Below are 19,813 nucleotides of genomic sequence, written 5' to 3' on the forward strand. Positions count from 1 at the left end.
TGATGCCGGTGGGAACACAGGCTCTTTTTGCTCCAATATCCTTAGCATATCGGCCTTCATCCTTCTTGCCTCAAGGTCTCTAGAGGGTGAGAACGCCAAGGATCGCATCTACAGGGGAAAAGAAGACTGTGTCTTTCCCTTTATCAAGAAAGCAAAAAATCCCCCAAACTTCTTCCATTGTAGCCTTCCACTTAGGCCTCATTGCCCAACGTTGGATCACATGACCGTTCCTAGCTACAAGGGAGGCCAGGAGAGCAGGAAATGGGATTTCCGTGTTTGGCACAGAGCAGTGGTTCTCAAACTTGGCCCTCTTCTCAGAGATTCTGACTCAGTTGGTTTGGGGTGTGGCTTGACATTGGAATTTATCACATGTTCCAAAAACCTAGGTTAAAAAAAAAAAAGTTGTAATGGTTTTTCACTACACTATGGGGCCAGCTCAAGTAGTTGTCTTCAACCAAACTGCGCCCGCACCCCCCCCCCCCACCCCCCCAGGCTCTGGGAGAGCCATCTTTCTTTTTTATTTTTTTTTTATTTTATTGATTTTTCACAGAGAGGAAGAGAGAGGAATAGAGAGCTAGAAACATCGATGTGAGAGAAACATCGACCAGCTGCCTCCTGCACACCCCCCACCGGGGATGTGCCCGCAACCAAGGTACATGCCCTTGACCGGAATCGAACCTGGGACCCTTCAGTCCGCAGGCCGACGCTCTATCCACTGAGCCAAACCGGTTTCGGCAGAGAGCCATCTTTCTTGCACTGACAGGGATTCTCCAGCTTACCCTGTAGCCCCTGTTCCCTTTGGGATTGATTATTAGCAAGTTTGCAGTTAGTAACTAGTTGGCCAATCAATTGACTAACTAATGGAATGTTTAGTTGGTCTTTCCTCTTATTTATGTATCTGGCACACAGTAAGCACTTGATAAACATTTCTTTGGGTAAATGAATCATGAAATAGAATTAATACTGCACCAAATGAGATAGTAGCTGTGAAACCACTTTGTAAATGGCAATTAACTATACAGATTTAAGAATAAAAACTTACATGATAAACTACTTTAAAATTTAGGGCCACGATGAAGTTTGTTCCCCAACCCTTCACCAAAGAAATACCATCTTCATATTTCTGAAATAAAGAACTACCATTTGCCCTGCTGTTGATAAACCAGATATGGCTCTCATCAACTTTGTCAACACTTAATGATAGCATGTATTCTTTCTCCTTTTTGCTTGATTCTATTTTGTCTTTCTACTTGTATTTTTATTAGCTTATTTTAAAAATACATATTTTTTTATTGATTCCAGAGAGGAAGGGAGTGGGAGAGAGATAGAAACATCAATGATGAGAGAGAATCATTGATTGGCTGCCTCCTGCATACCCCCCCCCCCCCCCCCCGCTTTACTGGGGATAGAGCCCACAACCCCGGCATGTGCCCTGAACAGGAATCAAACCGTGACCTCCTGGTTCATAGGTCGATGATGCTCAACCACTGGGCCACGCTGGCTTGGCTATTAGCTTATTTAGGTTATAAACCATCTAAGCCTTTTTAGGAAAGAGATGTGATAAAATAAATTCTAAAAATACTTGGGAACTATATACCATATGCCAGACATTTGCATGCATTAACTTAGCCAAACCTCACTATAAGCTAGTAGGTTGGTGTGATTATCCTTATTTTATAAAAGTGTTAAGGACTTGCCCCAGATCACATAGCCGCTAAATGGTGAGGCAGAAGTCAGAGCCAGGTTTCAAAACCAAGGCGAGTCAGACACCAAACCTGAGGGCTTCCCCTAAGCCAAGTTGGTGTGATAGATGCTTGGTTATGGTCAAGTATTTGCTCACCTAGTTGAGAAGAGTTTTTGTACCTTGAACTCCTCAAATCAATTTTGGGAAATGAGTAATCTTTTTCTTTTCTCCGCAGGCCATTTAACAGCAAATACTGTACTTCATCAATTGTCAGCTACTCTATTATTTTTATGTACCACTCAGAAGAAAAAAACACTAAGCTATGACACACCGTTGATTTTAAGATGTATCCCATTTTCAGAGATGTCAAAATGTGGGAAATGTGTGTCTGCGAATCAACGAAATAAAGCATTCTGTCCTAGCAACGGAGAATGTGTGTGCATGACCTCCCTTTCTCTCTTGCTTGCTTGCTGGCTGGTTTGCGCCTTCCTTTTCATCACCAAAACTTTGCCTGCCCCTTCCATATCCAATTTCTCCACGTCAGCATGAACAAGTTGATATTGATTTGGACTATGCGTCCAAAGTTCGTGACTAGGAGTCCATGGGTCTCCAGGAAGCCTTACACTTAGAGAAAGGCTCCACTTTAGTTTCTTTAAAGAGCTGCACTGGATGGTCTCATTATGAACTTCCTCCAATGACTATCAACACATTCTTCCCAGAATCTGGCCCAACTCTAGTCTTCCCATGGTACCTGGAGCTTCACTGCCTTCCCTGTTCACCATTCCAGCACAGTAGTTGGTGGGTTAGTCTGTATACTGTTTATTTACAAGGGATTTCCCTACAGGCTGTTGGAGAGGACATGGGAGGGGGCTTGGGAGCAGAAGCTGAGGCGTGTCATCCCCTTCTCTGTAACACAGGAAACATGACTCCCGAGGCACCTCCTGAAACACCAGGGCCTTCCCTTTTTCCACTTCAGGAGGAGGTGGGATGCAGGGAGGGTTAAGCTTCTCCACCCCTCTTAGATCTTACTTCCCCTTCCTGGTTTGGGACTCCATGAGACAAGTCATGAAGGGAAGGTGGGGTAGCAGGATCTGGTACTGCTGGGGGAGAGAGGGATTCGTGAGCAGTGGGCCATTGTGGATCTGGGTGACAGGCCTGACCCAGCAGTTGGCTTTTCTGAGTTGGTGTTTTGCTTCCTCCTTTGAGTGCAGGAGGGACGGAGGAGGCACTGTTGCTGGCTTCCTGTGTCCTAGCATTAGAAAAGGGACAGATCCATCCAGGGAAGGAATGTTCCCCTCCTGTCCTCCTCAATCTGATTTTGAGGTCAGAATCTGGAAAGGAACAGAGGCTGATTGGAAAGGTTGGGGACACCAGTAGAGGGAGGGATGTGGCCAATGCTGAGAAGCAAGGGGCTAATGGGATCCCTTCGACAGAGGACTCTGGGGCCTTTGGGATAGTGGGCATTCTGGGCATGTGTTAGACTGTGAGGCTTGGGCATGAGCTGAGGTCCACATGGGTCTGTCTGCTGTGGTACACAGTGGGAGGTACAGACAGACGGACAGAGATAAATAGAGGTAAGTGGAGACAGTGGGAGTCAGAGGCTGCGCAGGGAGGTCTGGCAGCGGAGGGGTCCCCACTTTCTGAGGCCCAGAGGCTGGCTGGCTCCAAGCAGGGCTTCCTAGACTGGAGCAGGCATTGGGCTTCCTCTTCAGCTCTCTGGGATCTCGGGGAGCTGCTGGCAGAGTCCTGGTCCTCTCCACCATTTCCCCAAGAGGCTCTGCCAAGCCTGGCACCTTGGAGTCCGGGCCTCGGCTCGGCTCCGATTCAGAGGCTGGCGAAGCACCTCCCCGCTGCCTGCACCGCTGCTCCAGGCCTCCTCCCTGTCGGAGAGCAGGCTGCCCTCACCCGGTGACCTCCACGGCCAACTCCAAGAGCGCCAGGCCGGTTCCAGCGCCCGTTCCCGGCAGGGCCCCCGACGAGCAGGGTCTGGTGAGCAGAGGGGCCGCGCTCAGACAGGACGGTGCCGGCCGTCGCGACGGTGCCGGAGCCCGAGAGCGGGAGTGCGCGCGGGCCTGAGCGGAGGTGTGAGAATGTGTGCCGGGCATGGTCGGAGGATGGAGCGCGGGGCCGTGGCGCGCGGGCCCTGCACGGGGAAGCGGGCTGGCGAAGACCCGGCGTGCGCGGCGGGGAGCCGGCTCGGACGGGGTGTGTGCGGGCGCGGAGCCCGCGGCGGGCTGGGTGGAGGGCGGCGGTCTGGAAGCGGCCCCAGCCCGGCAGGCCCCGCGGCGGAGCGCCCCGGGCGCGGGCCTCGCGGGCGCTGAGGCGTGCCGTCCTGGATGTCAAGCCTCGGTGCCAGCCGCGCGGTGCGGCCGGGCCTCTCGCCCGCGCTCCCGCCCCGCTAATCTAAACCATGCGGGCTCCCAGCCCGGCCCGGCCGGCGGGCCCTAGGGCCGCAGGGAGGGCACCGGGCCGCGCGGTGGGGGAGCGGGCGGCTCGCTCCGGGCTGGGGGTCCTGGGGCCGCGGAGCCCGGGGACCCTTGAGGCCCCCGCCACCGGGGGCGGCGGGCGCAGACTGATTGACAGCGGCGACGTCAGAGGGGGGGGGGGGGGCGTCCCCGCAGGGAGGGAGGGAGGAGGAGGGAGCTGAGGCCCCAAAGTGCAGCCTCGGAGATCAAGGGCCCGCTCCAGAGCCGGGATGTGACGGGACCCGAGGGCGCGGCGGGCAGAGGGATCCTGACCCAGCGGCCGGATCCGGAGCCGCGGCTGTCCAGTGTTCCTCGGACCCGAGCCTGCAGTGGACTCGGGCCGCAGGCGCCTCCGCATGCGGCAGCGCAGTTAGGGTGAGTGTGGGTTCTGGCGGGGATGCGGGTGAGCCAGGCGTGCGGGACGGGGGCCACCCCGAGCCCAGGGTTAGGCTGCAGGGTCAGGGAGGATCAGCCGGAAAGGGGGCGAGTAACGAGACCCAGACCGGGTAAGAACCTCGGGGACGATTTAGGTGACGGGAGGGCAGCGAGAAGTGCCTCAGATCTGGCTGCCGCCTCAGCCCGACTCCCAGCGGTTGGGGCGTGAGCCCTCCTCTCCTCCAAGCAACCAGACAAATTGGGTCTAAGGGACCCAAGAGCATAGAAAGAGCCCGCGCCAAAGGAACCAGGTTAAGCCGAGGTAGCTTTGAAATTGGAGTTTGCAGAATAGAAAAGGCCATGAAAGAAGGCCCAGCTACTGACGGTGAATATCGTCAAAATTAAAGCAAGGAGCAATATATGTGAATAATGATCGATGATCAAGAATGACCAGAATGTGAGCAAGCAATTACCAAAGAAACGAAAGAAACGGGGTTAAGCAGCATAACTGATACTCGGGCTTTAAAACGACAAGACAATACTAGTCACTTTCAGAACCAAGTGAAAATTGTAACCACAAATGTAAAAGGATCATAGACAAAGTAACTCCAAATACAGGAACAATGTGATAAGAACCACTGTATTAAAATCAATAGCAATAGTGTAAGAAATGGTAATAGTGTAAAAATGATAAAAATGTAGGAAAAATGTGACTAAGAAATACTATTCAGGGAAATGGTAATATTAGTAGAATTGACAGAATACTACCATATAATTTATTGCTGATACTACAATGAATTATTAAAATAAATATTAACCCAAATATTAAGAGCTATGGTAATACAAATAAAGACAGCAAGTAGAATTGCTGGAGTGATATGACGATTTACAACCAAGGTATTAATAGTCCCAACAACATTATAAATAATGGTAGAATAGTAAGAGCTATTGTACCAATGTGATGAAAATAACCAGAATATTAAGAGCTACAGCAATATTACAAATTATGACAAAATAGCAACAAGTAATGATGTGATGAAAAATAACTAGCAAATTAAGATCTGTAGCATTGCCAATAATGAGAAGGTAACAGATATTGTAACCATGTGATGAAGTAATACCTGGAGTATTAGGAACAATCCAAACAAAACAAATAATGGCAAAATAACAGCAAGTATTAAGTATTAAAAGGATTTGAAGAAAATTAACGTGAATATTGAGAACAATAATAGTCCAAGTATGGCAAATAAGTTTTTGAAACGTGACAAAGCACAGAGACCGAGGAAACATTTTAGGGATACAGGGTCAAAATTAAAACAATGCTCGATTGACAAGACCTATTGGAAAACTAGGCCCTAGAATGAGGGGGCATCAATCAGACCAGTACTTGAACCGTATAGTATTAAAGATAAAAAATAACCAATAATTTATGTGTTAGGATAAATGTTCTTAATATTGTTGAACTGAGCAGACTACTACTCTGATAACAGAGAGCATTAAAACGCAACAATTCCCCCAGTGCAAGAACAATACCGCCAGGAATCTAGAGTGCAAACAAAATGCTGTTCTTGGATAGCGAGGTGGCTGAAAGCGACGGATGCAGAGCCGGCCGCCGCGCCCGCAGAGGGTCCAGGAGAGGGGCGAGCGGGGCGCGGACTGAGGGGACCACAGGGACCGCCGCTCTGGGCCAGCCAGGCGGGAAGAAGGGGAGATTAGAGGGAGCTCCAGTGAGGGCGAGCTGTGGGGTTTGGCTCCCTGACCGAGAGAAAAGGAAGAGGTGAGCCCCTAGAAGGAGAGCGCGGCGAACCCTGGTCCCGAGTCCAGTCGGCGGATCGGCCTCAGAGGTCCTGCTGGGCACAGGCAGCAGAGAGGCCGCTGTGAGCCGCTGCCCGGCTCAGGGGGTGACAAGTGTCCCGCAGAAGACCTAGGGCTCGCCGCATCTTGGACCAGCAGATGGAGATGGGCGCCCATCCCAACTGGCACCAGATATAGTTGAAACCAGCGTCTTGCGCCAGAGTGAGCAACTACCCCTGCCATGCAGTTTCCCCTTAACCAGGGGCTCCTGGGTTTCTAAGCCGAAGCCTCGCCCCCCCCCCACCCCCCGCACCCCGCACGTGGCCCAAGGCGGGTTCTGGAGCTGACCATGCGGGTGCGCCTTGCTCCCTGCTGCCCGTGGCCTGAGGACCAGCCGGGCTGTCAGCCTTATCTTTACGGGCTTTTCCCAGCCCCGACTGGCCCTGGCCCCTTTTTATCTCCGGTTGCACTTGGCTTATTTACTTTGTGAGGTCCTGGAAGCCGCTGTCTAGGCCCGGGGATGGGGAGGCCGGTGGACAGGAGGTGAAGGGGCCTGGGCCTTGGAATGCCCAGAGAGATCCAGGGGAAAACAGGGAAAGGTAGGAAGAGAAAGGGGAGCATTCCACCACAGACAGACATATAGAAAGGCAGCCAGACATAGAATCCCCCCCACCGCCCACGCCGCCCAACTTGCCCAGACCCAGACCCAGAGAAGGGCGAAGAGCAGGGAGGTGAAAGGAGAAGCGAAGCTAATGCAGGGATGCACCCACGATGGAGACAGGACAGGCAGGTCCTTGCGGGCTGGGCTCTCATCCTGATATCCCGGGACCAGCAGGCACAGGGGCAGGTGGTGAACAGTCCTAGACACTTGGGGAAGGATGGCTGTGCCTGTGAAGGGAACCCACCCAAGGCTGGTCCTCAGCTGGGAGGGAGGGGTCTGGGTCCCTTGCCCCAGAGCAGAGCCCCTTGGAGCTGAAAGTGTGAGCCAGGGAGGGTGAGTGTGAGGGCAAGGCTGGGGAGGCTCCTGGCTGAGTTCACTTAGGAGAGGGGCTGCTTGGGTGGCGAGGGGGCTGTGTCTGGGTGTGAGGATGTGTGCTGCGTGTGTGACACACACGGTGACTGTGGGAGCGGGGATGTGCAGGAGTAAACGCCTTTGGTTCAGGAAGGCTCTACCTGACTGCTGTCTGAGAGTGGGTGGAGGCTGCCCAGCCTTTCTGCAGGTGTGGAACCCAGGAGCCTGGGTCCTGCCCTCCAGGCCCGTTCCCCTCTCCTGTCTGCCCTGGCCCCAGGACTCCAGTTATTAGGGAACGGTGGAAAAAGACCCAGGCCGCAGGCTCCACTGGAGCCCAGCAGGAGGGAGGGACTGGGGGTACAGCTGGGGCAATGCCGAGAGGGCGGTCCTTCCCCCCAGACCTACTCATCACACAGACCCACACCCTGGGCAGGCAGACCTTGCACCACACGCAGACCCTCCCAGGTCCAGCACCCAGAGGGAGGAGGCGAGGGTCCTGCCCTGGCAAATTCTCCCTCCCCCAGCTCAGGAGGGGGCGGGATTCACGTGCGCCAGGGCGGCTTCCCCACCCTGTCCAAGACCCTCCACCCACACCCCGCTCAGCTCGAGAGGGCTGGGGGCCCCTGGCCAGTGTGGACCTGGGCATGTGACTGGTGTGTGCTGTGCCCGCAGGAGATGCTGCAGGATAAGGGCCTGTCGGAGAGCGAGGAGGCCTTCCGGGCCCCGGGCCCAGCGCTCGGCGAGGCCACCGCTGCCACCGCCCCTGAGCCCGCGCTGGCCGCTTCGGACCTCAGCGGAGCCGCGCTCGGCAGCTCCCCGGGCCCCGGAGCCGACACCTCCGCCGCCGCCGCCGCCGAGCAGGTAGGGACGCGGCGGCCGTCGGGGAGCGGGGAGCGGTCGCGGCAGCCCGTGTGCAGGGCCTCCGGTGTCAGTCCGCCCCACTGCGGGCAGGACTCGCTTCCTGGGGCCTGGCTGCGTCCTGCGCTGACTGCCAGAGGGCCCCCCAGGGACCCCTCTGGGACAGGGGGAGGGAAGCCCGGCGGCCGCGGAGGGAGCCCAGGCCAAGTGTCCAGCCCGAGGAGCCTGAGGGGTCGGGGGTGAAAGCCTAGGACCCGGCGGAAAGAGCGGCCCCGACGGCCGGGTGTGCGTGGGGGCGGCCGCGGGGACTTCACCGGGAGGTCACGGAGACAACAGGATGCGGACAATGACTGTGTCTGCGTGCGCACGCCTCCCGCCGGTGCGGGTCTGCCTGCAGTGTCCGAGGGGGCGCCGGGCGGAGGAGGCGCCCCTCCTGGGTCTGTGCTCTCCCCCGGCTGCGGCTACGTCTGGGCAGGTGGAGTCATCCACCCCGGCGCGGGCAGTTCACGTGTCCTCTGCCGGCCCATCGACAGGCGCAGCTCCGAAGGAGGGGGTTCAGCTACTGATTCCATTTCTTAACAATTCATCAGTGGTACGGGATAATTCCGTGAAACGAAATCTTGGGGCATGGGCTCCGGACTGGCAGTGTTTCTGCATAGCTCCTTGGGCCTGTGCCCTCCCTTCTGAGGGCTCTGCCGGAGCCGGGGCCGGGCCGACACACGTCCCCTCCCTCCCCTCCCTAGACCATCGAGAACATCAAGGTGGGCCTGCATGAGAAGGAGCTCTGGAAGAAGTTCCACGAGGCGGGCACGGAGATGATCATCACCAAGGCGGGCAGGTCAGCTCTGGGAGATGGACTCGGGGGGAGGGGATGATGGATAGAGCAATGGGTATCCCCCAGGGCACCCTAGCAGCCTTGGGGTCTCCAGCCTGGGGTGGGGGGCGGGAGAGGAAACGATGCGAGTTCCCCTCACCGCTCTGGCTTTAGCCCCACGTCTGTCCGGAGAGAGAGTACTCCCCACAGGGTGGTGGAAACCACAGGGGCTACCCCGCCAGGCGGGTAGAAGGGCACACTATGTGAATGGCTGTCAATGAGGGTCGCTGCTCTGGGACTACGGGGCCCAGCTCCAGCAGTTTTGCCCCCGGGGCAGCTGCTTTGTCCTCCTTTTGGGGATCTGCAGGGTTTTGCAGGCTTGCATTGATGGGGCACCTGGAGATGCCCCCATGGGGGAAGGGGAAGGGACCATGTTTTCCTATTTCCACAACGTGATGGGGGCAGCGTGAACCCCAAGTCTCTCACCCCAGTGCCAGTCTCTCCTTCCAGTGCCAGCCCCCTCCTTGGCCAAGGGGAAGGCACATTGGGCCCTGTGTGTGTGTTGTTTGAGGAGCAGCTCTCAGTGGCTGCCAGAGAGGGATGATTTATAAAGTGGAAACATCTTTAAAATGTGCTGGTGTCTGTGGGAGAGGACCGGGAGGAGAGGGTGAGAGGAGGAAGATGCAGATGGGCTTGACGGAGAGGTTGGCTGGGGCGGCGAAGCTGGGTGGGGCAGCGGTGGAGAGCAACAGCGTGGTTCTCAGGTGAAGGGAGATGGTTGCAGACAGAGACGCTGGAGAGTTCAGGTTCAGGAACCCCCCTTTTCTCCTCCCCCGCCTCCTCCACATACTCACACTTGATTGTGATCGTTGGGGGACAGGTTAGTTGTGAAGCTGTCCCTTGGCCTGGCTGTGGGCTCATAACTGGGTTTTCTGAAGACTAAGATGGTGAAGCGTCCGCCAGGAATCTGGAGTCAGACGGCAGGGGCTTCAGTTGCTTGCCGCTCAGCTACTTCCATCTGGGCAGCCCTCAGGCAAGGGTCTCTGCCCCTCCTCATCCCCAGCTGTAAAAAAATAGGTGTGTCTTCATACAGTTGTATGTAAAACACTCAGCACACCTCCTGCACATGTAAGCACACAATAAATGCTAGCTATAACATTAATGTAACAAATGCTAATAATGTGAACCATAGTTAAGAGAAATGTCTGGTATCCACTCAGCATTCCCCCTACTTTTTAGAGAACGCTGCTGAACTGCTTAGGCTCTTCAAAGGAAACAAAAGGCGGTGGTTTGCGGTGTAGGGGTGCTGGCTGGCCTTGTGAGGTTTCCTTTATTTTGTTGCGGGTGGGGGTTGTGCCTAAGTCAGGGAGGTGGCCTGGCCACCCAGGGTCTCTATCAGGAGAGGGAGCAGTCAGGTGTCAGGGCTTGAATTTGCTGCATTTGGGGGATGGGGAAGGAGGATGCATTAGGGGAGCCTGGCTGAGGGTTCCATATGGAGTGGTCATGAGGTCCGTGGGGGGGGGGGGGGGGGCAGGTGACACAAGCCCTGCCTTTTCCTAGCTGAGTGCACTTGGGCAAAGCCTGAACTTCCTGTGGCTCAGTGGTGCTAGGCAAAACAGAGGTGGTGACTACAGATCTACCTGCCATCCTATCTTTTTCCAGTAGTGTGAGCTCAAACCAGGGATCGTGTGGGCGGTGCATGGTCAGTTGCTGAGTGGATTACAGGTGTGAAGAGGGGGGATTTAGTTCTTGCGACTGCTGTGGTGGACGGAAGGAAAGAAGACAGGGAAAGATTCAGAACTTCCATTTTTAGGCAGCAGAAATAACCTTGTCTCTAGAAAATAAATGGCCAGCGGGTTCTTTGGGCATGCCTGGCCTCTGCCATTTTAAACAAAAGGCATTAGTGATTTTCCTCAGTGGGGTTTACTGCATCTGCTTGGGTCCTCCCCCCACTCCCCTCAACACACACACACACACACACACACACACACACACACACACTTTCAGAGGTGACTGGCTTCAGGCAAAGTTTTGTGCCTGATTCTAGTGGAGGCTTAGAGATGGGCCACAGGGACTGATGCTATAATTTAAAAAATGGTTGTGATGATGTTGGCCAATTATGGATTCAGCACAGTCTCTCCTTTCTCTGGCAGAAAGTTATCCTTGCACCAGGTCTAGTCCTTACGAAAGCCACTGGCCTTCCCCTCCCCCAGAGTTCTCACAGCCGCTTTTCCTCCTACATAGCTGCCCACTGACTTCAGAGACCACTTTCACTGCTCTGTTCCCTGTCTCCCCCCACTCCCGCCCCCCATGCCTCTCTTCCAGGGGCAGCCTCAGGAGGCAGCTTGCTTTGCTTGGGCTTGTGGCTCTTCAGCCTCCTGTCCAGTGCCTCTCCCTCTTCTCTTCTTCGTGTCTCTATCAACACTTCCATTTCCCAGCAGATGACCTGGACCCTTCTCCTAAACCTTGACTCACAGAGTCCTAGACTGTTAGAGTCGGACATCAACCCGACCCCAGAGAAAGAAAGACACTAGGCTCTTGTAGATAGAAGCAGAGTTAGGCGGTTACCAGGTCTCCACAAGCCAAGCACATGGTACCCCACCCCAACTTTGAGAAACTTCCTTGATTGCTCATTTACAGGGCCAGGTCAATGTTTTGAACGGGGGCTGTTGCTCTGCCCTAGAGAGCCTGGCTGGTTAGGGGCAGGGTAACTGCTGTCCGCTTGATGAAAGGGTGGGTCCTGGAGAAGAGGGAACAGAATGTTCTCAAGTCAGTTTGAGTCCTTGAGTCACAAACCTCTCGCCCTTCAGCCTTTGAAGGTCTGAAGCCACAGGAGTGAGTTTGAATTCCCGAACAATTGACTCTGGTGAATAAGGTGCCGACCAGAGCGTGATACATCAATTTCTGATTTCTGAATGCTCCGGCATAAGATGTGGCCAGACCCCTCCCCAGCCAGTCTCTGTCCCTCGAAGGCCCCGCAACGAGAAGGTTCATGCTGTGGTCTGCAGAGAGCAGACCCTTTCTGTGCCTCCCTACATCCCTGCCAAGCTTGATACATGTGAGAAACGGCATTTTTCTCCCAAACACAGATAAAAGTGAGCTCCACAAAAATTTAAATATAAACCTCCCCGAAATGAAAATTTCCTAACCGTCTGACGGCTCTACTCCTAGGTCATGGTTGTGCCACCAGATAAATCTCCACTATCAGCCTTCAGAGCCTGTTGAGTTCAATGTTGCTTGTGTTAGTGACAGTGAATTTGCGTTTGAAAAATGAACTACCGATGAGAACTCCTGTTGAACCTGTATTGTTTGTTATTCTGAGGCAAGGATTTGGCCTGGCTTAATCCGGGGCTTCAAAGCCAATTGCCCTCGCTCTGTATACACAGCGTCAGAGCTCAGTGGCGTGGGTGATAAGAGAAGTAAGGGTTGAAGACACTGGGAAAGTGGATTGGGGAGAGAGTGCTTTGATCTCTTTTTAAAGTATTTTCTGAAAGCAAAAGTCTATCAGAAGGAAATGTCTTTTAAAAAAAGAATCTCAGAGAAGCAACTGACCTTCCCAAACAGCATCCATTCCACACACCCTCACTCCTGCCCCCACCTCAGGGAAAATATTTCTTTAAAATGCTCTGACTGAATTAGAAAACTGTGTGTGTGTGTATAAAGTGGAAATAAATTACGTAGCTGTGGTATTGCTCTCAGAAGTCATTTGGCTACAAAAGATTTGGCTCCACAACAGCCCCCAAACTCAGCCTTGGTTGCTGGGCCCTGGCCTCTTCCCAACATATCCCGAATTCTTCCTCAAGATCCCCAGAAACTAGGGCTAGAAAGACTGGTGAGGTCTTCTCTGGACCCCCGACCTTTTCCCCTGCAGCCTGTTCCTTTCAGAATCTGCGCTCCAGGGTCTCTCTGTGTGTGCGTGCGTGTATAAATTTTAATGTCAATTTTATTGAAGTGGAACATTCCTGCAGAAAAGTGAGCAATTCTTAATTGTGCAGCTCTATAGACTTTCACAGAGTGAGCAACCCGTGTAACCACCACCCAGATAAACAGAACACTCCCAGCCCCAGAATCCCTCGTGGGCCCTGCAGTCACCACCTCTCCCGCCCCCCAATCTCTCTCTGGACTTCTCACCCCTCCGATTTGGTTTTGCACCTACATTCAAAGGAAAGCACCTAGAGCTGCTCCTGGGGTCCCTGTCGGACTCCCCCCACCCCAGGAAGTCGGAGCTGCGGTGGGTTGAGGCTTGGGGACCCGCTGGGTGGGGAGAATTGGTGGGTCCCTTAGGTCGCTATTCCCGGTTCCCCTTGCGGGCTTGGGGCGAGTGGGCCAGTGCTTTGAATTGGCGGCGCTCTGAGCCCAGCTGTAACTTGCGCGTTCCCGCTCAGCAGTGAGTTTGCATTTAAGGATTTGTTGCCAAAATCAAAATGTCCTCAAACCGTTTCTCCGCGCCCCGTCCAAGGAAGCTTATCTTAGCAGTTCATTCTAAAACCATTTCCGAGTCTGAAGTAGATAAAGGCTCAGCCCCGCACCCTTCCAGAGCCTGTTTCGTGATCAGAGGAGGAGCCCCGGCTTTCATCTCCTCCCCAGGCCGGCGGGGCGGGCGGCTTGTTTATTCCCCGGCGGAGCCGTTTCCGCGCGTGCTGGGGAGCGCTCCTCCTCGGGGCTCCGGGAGCCCGGCGGGGGCGGCAAACTCGGAGGGAGCGGAGAGGGCGCCGGGGCAGGGGGAAGGCTCGCGGGCCGTGCGGAAGGTGCGGAGGGGCGGGAGAGGATGGAGGATGGGGAGACGGCGGGCAGGACTCGGGGAGAGGGCTGACGGCGCGAGGAGAGGATGGGGACGTGGCTGGCGGGGCGCCGGGAGAGGGCTAGTGGGGCGCGGGGGAAGGGTGAGAGAGGGCTGGCGGAGCTCAGGGCTACGGGGGCGGGGCGCAAGGTGTCTGGGACCAGCGAGCCAGGACTTGACATCCAGCGCTGGTGGCGGCTGCGTGGGATGCAGGCTGCTCGGTCATTACCTCCCTTCGCGGCCCCTCCCTCCCCCTCCCACTGAGGTGTTCATTTCCGACATAGGCGTCAGTTTCAGGTACATTTTATGTCCCAGTCACAGAAACAGTATCACCCCATCTGCTCATGGTGTCAGGGGGGAGGACCTCCGCAGTGCAGGGGGAGCCCAGAGGAAAGTCCGGCTCCCAAGCCCGGCCTGGCCTCAGTGGCTTGAGTGATGCCCATCTGCGGACCCTCCCATGCCCAGCCTCTGGGCTCCAACTTCAGCCGCTTCTGGAGCCAGGGCAGGTGCCCTCAGCTTGGGCAGAGCCTATGGGGGGAGAGGGGGCGATTCACATCACACTCAGCTTTTCCCCCTCTCTGGGCAGCCTCCATCCTGCTAGAGCCCCCTAGAGGGGATGTGGCTGTGCCTGGGGTCCCCACAGTGTGTTCTCTGTGGCCCCCGGCCTCACCACTGAACCTGACAGAGAGGAGGTAGTTTCCATGAAGGAAGGGAGCTCACGGAGGAGCCTTCTGAACTCCCCCTTCAGACCAGATGTCCCATCTCCCTCCCTGCTTCCTGAGAGGGGGGAGTGGTGGGCAGGGGGGCAGAGGCTGCGGGACACCTCCTGCAGAACCTCCTGGGATGTTACCACCGTCAGGGATCTGGTCTGTCCTCAGTTTCTAGCAGAAGGCAAGTCATAGGCTGCAGGCTCCGGGCCTTGGAGGGCCGAGCGCAGGCTCTTTGCTGGCCGTCAGAAAAGCACCCCAGCCAGCCTGGCCCCCTGCGCTGCTGAGGACCCAGTGGGGAGCGGGAGAAGGACAGGACCCCAGGCTGTGAAGCCTGCAGAAGTGGAGCGAGCCCTAGTCTCCCAGCCCCATGGCCTGGGGGAAGCCATGCCGGCCCTCTGCTGTTGCCACTGGGGTGGTAATAGGAGAAACAGGCCACGTGCAGGGCACTGGTACCCAGCAGCCACGCACAGCCAGGGCTGCCCCATTTTGTGGCTGTTTCCGTGGCAGTTATAAAATGGTGCCTGGAAAGGACAGGGTGTGTGCCCCCCCCCCCGGCCCAGGGAGGGGGAGCTGAGGCAGCTGCGGCCCCCCTCTCAGGTTTAGGCCCACCAGGGGAGAGGCTGGGCCAGGAAAGAGGGTGGTGCAGCTCCAGCTGTGCCCCCAGGCCAGGCAGGGGGGTGGGGTGAGCAGCAGGATTGGGTTCCTGAGCCCTCTCACTTCCCCGTCCTGGAGAGGGGGTGGGGTGGACATTTGAAAATGCTTTCAATTGACATCTGAGACAAATTCTTCCACACGGTTTATAAGTCCCTAGACTTGCAGCTAGAACTTCCCTCCTGCCTCCAGGCACGCACACATGCACGCATGCGCACTCCACCTCGCACGCCACCACATGCGCTGGTGCATCCACACGGTCACACACCTCCCACATCCCGGCCCACTGCAGCCTTCCCCCGCCTCTCCTCCAGCAAGAGGGGGCACAGACCTGGCTGGGCTGGGGAGTGGAGTGGAACCCTGCACCTCAGGGCCTGACCTGGGCTTGCCGTAGGGTCTGGCAGCTTATGGAAGCCTTGCCCTGTCCAGGTAAGCAGGTACCCCTGTTGACAAATCGGGGGACTCCGATAATCTGAGGGGTCCAGGACAGCTTCTCTTGAGGCCCCTGGACTGTCTCTCAGCTTAGGGAGAGGCAGGGGACCACCGATGGCTTTCCTGGAGTGGGCAGGTGGGGCTCAGGGGACTTGGCCCTTCATGTCTTCATTTAGGTTTGGGGCCTGCCTCTCTCAGAGGACACTTGTGAGAGGCTATCTAGGAGGGATGGGGTGTCTGAGGACAACTGTCTGCCCCTCTGAGAAAGCCCAGTGTCAGGGACCTGGTGACCGGGGACGGAGGGTGCCCTGCAGGTGTGTATGCATGCTGTTGTATGTGTCTACGTGCTGAGGGGCCTGGGGAAGCTCTTCTCTAGAATGTTCTCTGAGCCTCAGGGCCCTGGAAAGTCTCAGCATGGGCTGCAGGGACTGGAAAACTTCTTTTGATGAATCTGTTTTCTTAGAGGTAGGTCATCCCACAGGTTTGTGGAGAGAGCAGCACAGTGGGGTCCATGGTAATTGTGGTGCATGGATTCATTGAATCCACACAGCAACCTATGAGATACGTAGTAATATCCGCATCTTAGAGATAAAGAAGCCGAGGCACAGAGAGAGCCGAGCGCGCTGTCTAAGGCCTCCCACGGGGGGGGGGGGGGGGGCGGGGCGGGGGGAGACAGGCTGTGAATCACGCAGAGTGGCTCTGGAATCCATGCTCTTCTCCCGAGGCTCCTGGGCTGACTTCCCCAGCACCCAGTTCCTGTGGGCAGGCCCCGTCCAAACGTTCATCTCTGCTAAACACCGAAGGAACCCAAAGACCTGGCAGAACTCTCCTGCTCTCCTGCAAGTTGCTTTGAGGCTTGAGGGTTTCCACAGAGAAAGGAGCAGAGGAGCCATCTCATTGGTTAACGGAGCGGCTGACAGACTCCTAGGTCTGCTGGCCCCCTGTAACAGCACCCCAGAATTTTAGCTGTCCACAGACTGGTGAAGGACAGGAGGGAAATTAAGGCAGGCAGCTTGGTGTCAAAATCCTGTCTCAGGATCCTGACCAGGGCCTCTATGCTTTACCTGCTCACAGCCACTAGGCTGGGGGTGGGGATTCAGTTTGGGAAACATGTAAACCCTCCTTCTAGACACGCAGACTGACAGCTGCAGGGGCTCAGAGGGAGTGGCTAGTGCATCCCTCTCCTTGTGTAGGGGAGGCTGAGGCCAGAGAGGGAAGTGACGTGCACAGGATCCCACAGCTCTGACCGATGCCAAGACCTCTTGCTATAGGGGCAGTGCCCCTTCTGTCCCCGTTGCTCACTCTGTGCCATCTCTCCTGGTGCTCTGACCATGCTCCGCCTCACCCTCTGGCTTCTCCCAGGAGGATGTTCCCCAGCTACAAGGTAAAGGTCACGGGCATGAACCCCAAGACCAAATATATCCTGCTGATTGACATCGTCCCTGCGGATGACCACCGCTACAAGTTCTGTGACAACAAATGGTAAGAACTGGGACCCTCACATCACCTGCCTTCCCTCCGCTGCTCTTTCCATTCACCACACCCATCGCCACCTGATGTTTGCTCCAAGGACTCACCAGTTAGTCCGAATGACTGCCCAGATCTGCAGCCTGGGGAGCGGGGTCTGCAGAGGCTGCAGGGTCGGCAGATGTCTGCACACCTGCTGCCGGCGGGGCTGGGGCTGGGGCTGAACATGAGCTGCAGTGTTTGGTGGATTTCAGGGTCTGTGCTCTCCCCACAGCTGTGGACAAACAGGACTGCTGACTATGCTGTGGGGTGACAGGTGAACACCCACCCGGGGTTGATCTAGGCTCTGGCATTGCTGCGTGGGGAGGAGGATGGGAGCCGTTTTCCCGTGGGGTCCAGCTGCCTGCTCTGTGGCATCTCTCTTCTGTTTCTCCACTCACTTCCTCTTTGCCTGGCTGCATTGTGTGTCCCCCACCCAGAGACAGTGCGTCCGGTGGTTGGATGATGGGACCCTTTGGCAAGGAGCTGGATTGAAGGGCAAAACCAGGCTGGGGCTGGGTAAATAGACACTGGGCTCCATTTCCTGAGGCCCCCTTCTTAGTGCCCCGACTGCCCCCAGAGCCCAGGACAGCGCTCAAGGAGAGCGAGGGATCAAATGAATCACAGCCTGGGATGTGGGCTCCCTGCTGGGTGGTTTGTGGGGCCTGCAGAGGCTGGGTGGATTCAGTGGCCAGTCCTGCCCAGGACTATGTTTCTACTTCTCTCTCTCTGGGCTGTATTAGCACTCAGAGCTGGCTCTGGCTGAGGGGACCAAGACCAATTAATTTCTTTGGGGCAAGCATTGTTTTGGGGGCAAGAAATCTGAAAGTTGTCTGGGTCCTCTGAGAAGCTCCCTCCAAATAATATAATTTATAACATTTTGAAATGGTCTATAGAACACGGAGAAGTGCTGCCTAAATCCCCCCATAATACATTTGTGGTTCGCCCCATTCCTTCTAGTAAACAATGACATTTCTCTGTAATGTCCCTTTCTCTTTCACGCTCTCTTCTGTGCTTCACTGCTACCCCCAAAGTCCTAAATTGTCAGTGTGATGGGACCAGCATCAATTTTCCCCTTCAGGTCTATGAGGATTTGCTCTCAGAGAGGGGACGGGGACTCTGGGCTTCCCAGACCCCGGGGTAATCCCCTGCTGTGGCCGGTTGCTCTGTTGGCAGGATGGTGGCAGGGAAGGCGGAGCCCGCCATGCCAGGAAGGCTCTATGTCCACCCGGACTCTCCAGCGACTGGGGCCCACTGGATGCGGCAGCTGGTCTCCTTCCAGAAGCTGAAGCTGACCAACAACCACTTGGACCCCTTCGGCCACGTAAGAAGGGACCGCCTGGCCCCGAGGGCGAGTCCTGGGCTGGCTGCGGATGGATGGGTGGGTGGGGATCGGGAGAACCCACTCTGTGGCTCCAGCTCCAGGCTTTGGCACTTGTCAGGCCAGGTTGTGGCAGGAGCCAAGGTTCCAGTCCCATAGTTGCACACCCTTCCCTTAGTGCTTACTGGCTGTGTGACTTTGGGCGAGTTTCTTAGCCTTTGGGAGCCTTAGTTTCCTTGTCTAGAAAGGGAAGATGACCATGCACACTTTTCATGGGTGTGAGAATTAAATTAGAGAATATGCAGGAAGCACCTTACACCAAGGAGGCTCTAAATAAAAGGCAGCTGTGACGACAATGATGGCGATGATGGGTCTGATCGCCCAGCTTCGGTTTCCCCAGATTTGGCCTTGCCGGAGCATAAAACAGTCCACTTCCTTGAGAAAGAGTCACGATGAGTCCAAGCCTCTCTTTGGCGTGTCTGTCTGCTTGGCCAGGCAGCTGCCTGCCCTTTGGAAGGGGAGGCCTTGCTTTGGCTCCTGTCCACTCCTTCCTGGCCTTGCCTGGGACCTGGCTCTCGGAAGAGATTCTGAAGCCCTACGGATGCTGCTGTTGACGCCCCATCCAGGCTGCTAAAGCTTATTCTTTCGCCATCTGGCCCTGGCAGACCCACAAAAAGCTTTTTATGTGGAAATTTTTAGCTCAAGTGCGTGGGGCAAACTAAAGTCTGGAGACCTGGCATTATGTGCCAGGGCACAGGCCCTACCCCTCTAGGCTACCCACGGTTACCCTGGAAGTGCAGGGTGGGGTGAGGGTGATGCGGGTGCATGAGAGCCTCTGAGATGCAGTTACCGGGCTGCCCAGCTAGCGCTCAGGTGTGCAGGGTGGCGGGGGAAGCCGCGGTGGGGTGTGCAGGCAGGTACGTGCCTCTTTCAAGCCTCAGTTCTATTTCTGGAGATCTGCGTGCAAATCAGAATTCTGTGAATCATAGTTCCCCGTGGAAAATGCCAACATTGCTGAGTTTCCAATTGACCGGTATGTTACTAGCAAGCAGCTCTTAGCTCTGATTTTCTTAGAGCCTCTTCCATTCTTTTCTGAGTTGGTGATTCATAAACAGGCAACTATGAGAATGCTTAATGAACGTAATTGACTCCCAACTTATCTGTTTTGCAAGCAGCCCGGGTTTTTCCCATGCAGGGCCAGTAGGTGCTGTTGGGTGTATGGCAGAGACATGCAGGTGTGCACAGTGGCATGTGCTCATGCAGCCCCAACCTGTCGTGGGGGCAGAGACAAGCCAGCGATCCAATGGGAAAGGTCAGCCAAGCCCCCGCCTCCCAGGGCACAGGGCCTTACAACTGAGGGGAGAGGGGCCTTCAAGGTCTTCCTGAGCACCGTCCTGGCCAAGACTTTGTT

General features: G+C 55.8%; 1 protein-coding gene and 1 long non-coding RNA gene across 3 annotated transcripts in view; one reads left to right on the forward strand and one right to left on the reverse strand.

The window, feature by feature from the left end:
* On the reverse strand, positions 1-13,245 carry LOC129147420 (uncharacterized). Its single transcript, XR_008554774.1, has 3 exons — positions 13,159-13,245; positions 9,857-10,065; positions 1-108 (listed from the first exon to the last, which is right to left on the reverse strand). It is a non-coding gene; the product is annotated as an uncharacterized LOC129147420 (long non-coding RNA).
* Positions 8,006-19,813, forward strand: part of TBX4 (T-box transcription factor 4) — a 25,456-nt gene continuing 13,648 nt past the window's right edge. For both annotated transcript variants that reach the window (XM_028157518.2, XM_008149496.3), the window contains exons 1-4: positions 8,006-8,191; positions 8,932-9,026; positions 16,938-17,057; positions 18,258-18,405. In XM_028157518.2, coding sequence (XP_028013319.1) covers positions 8,006-8,191; positions 8,932-9,026; positions 16,938-17,057; positions 18,258-18,405 — 549 coding nt within the window. The remainder of the gene's footprint in view (positions 8,192-8,931; positions 9,027-16,937; positions 17,058-18,257; positions 18,406-19,813) is intronic.

The sequence above is a fragment of the Eptesicus fuscus genome, chromosome 20 (genome assembly GCF_027574615.1).
Source record: "Eptesicus fuscus isolate TK198812 chromosome 20, DD_ASM_mEF_20220401, whole genome shotgun sequence".
NCBI lineage: Eukaryota > Metazoa > Chordata > Mammalia > Chiroptera > Vespertilionidae > Eptesicus > Eptesicus fuscus.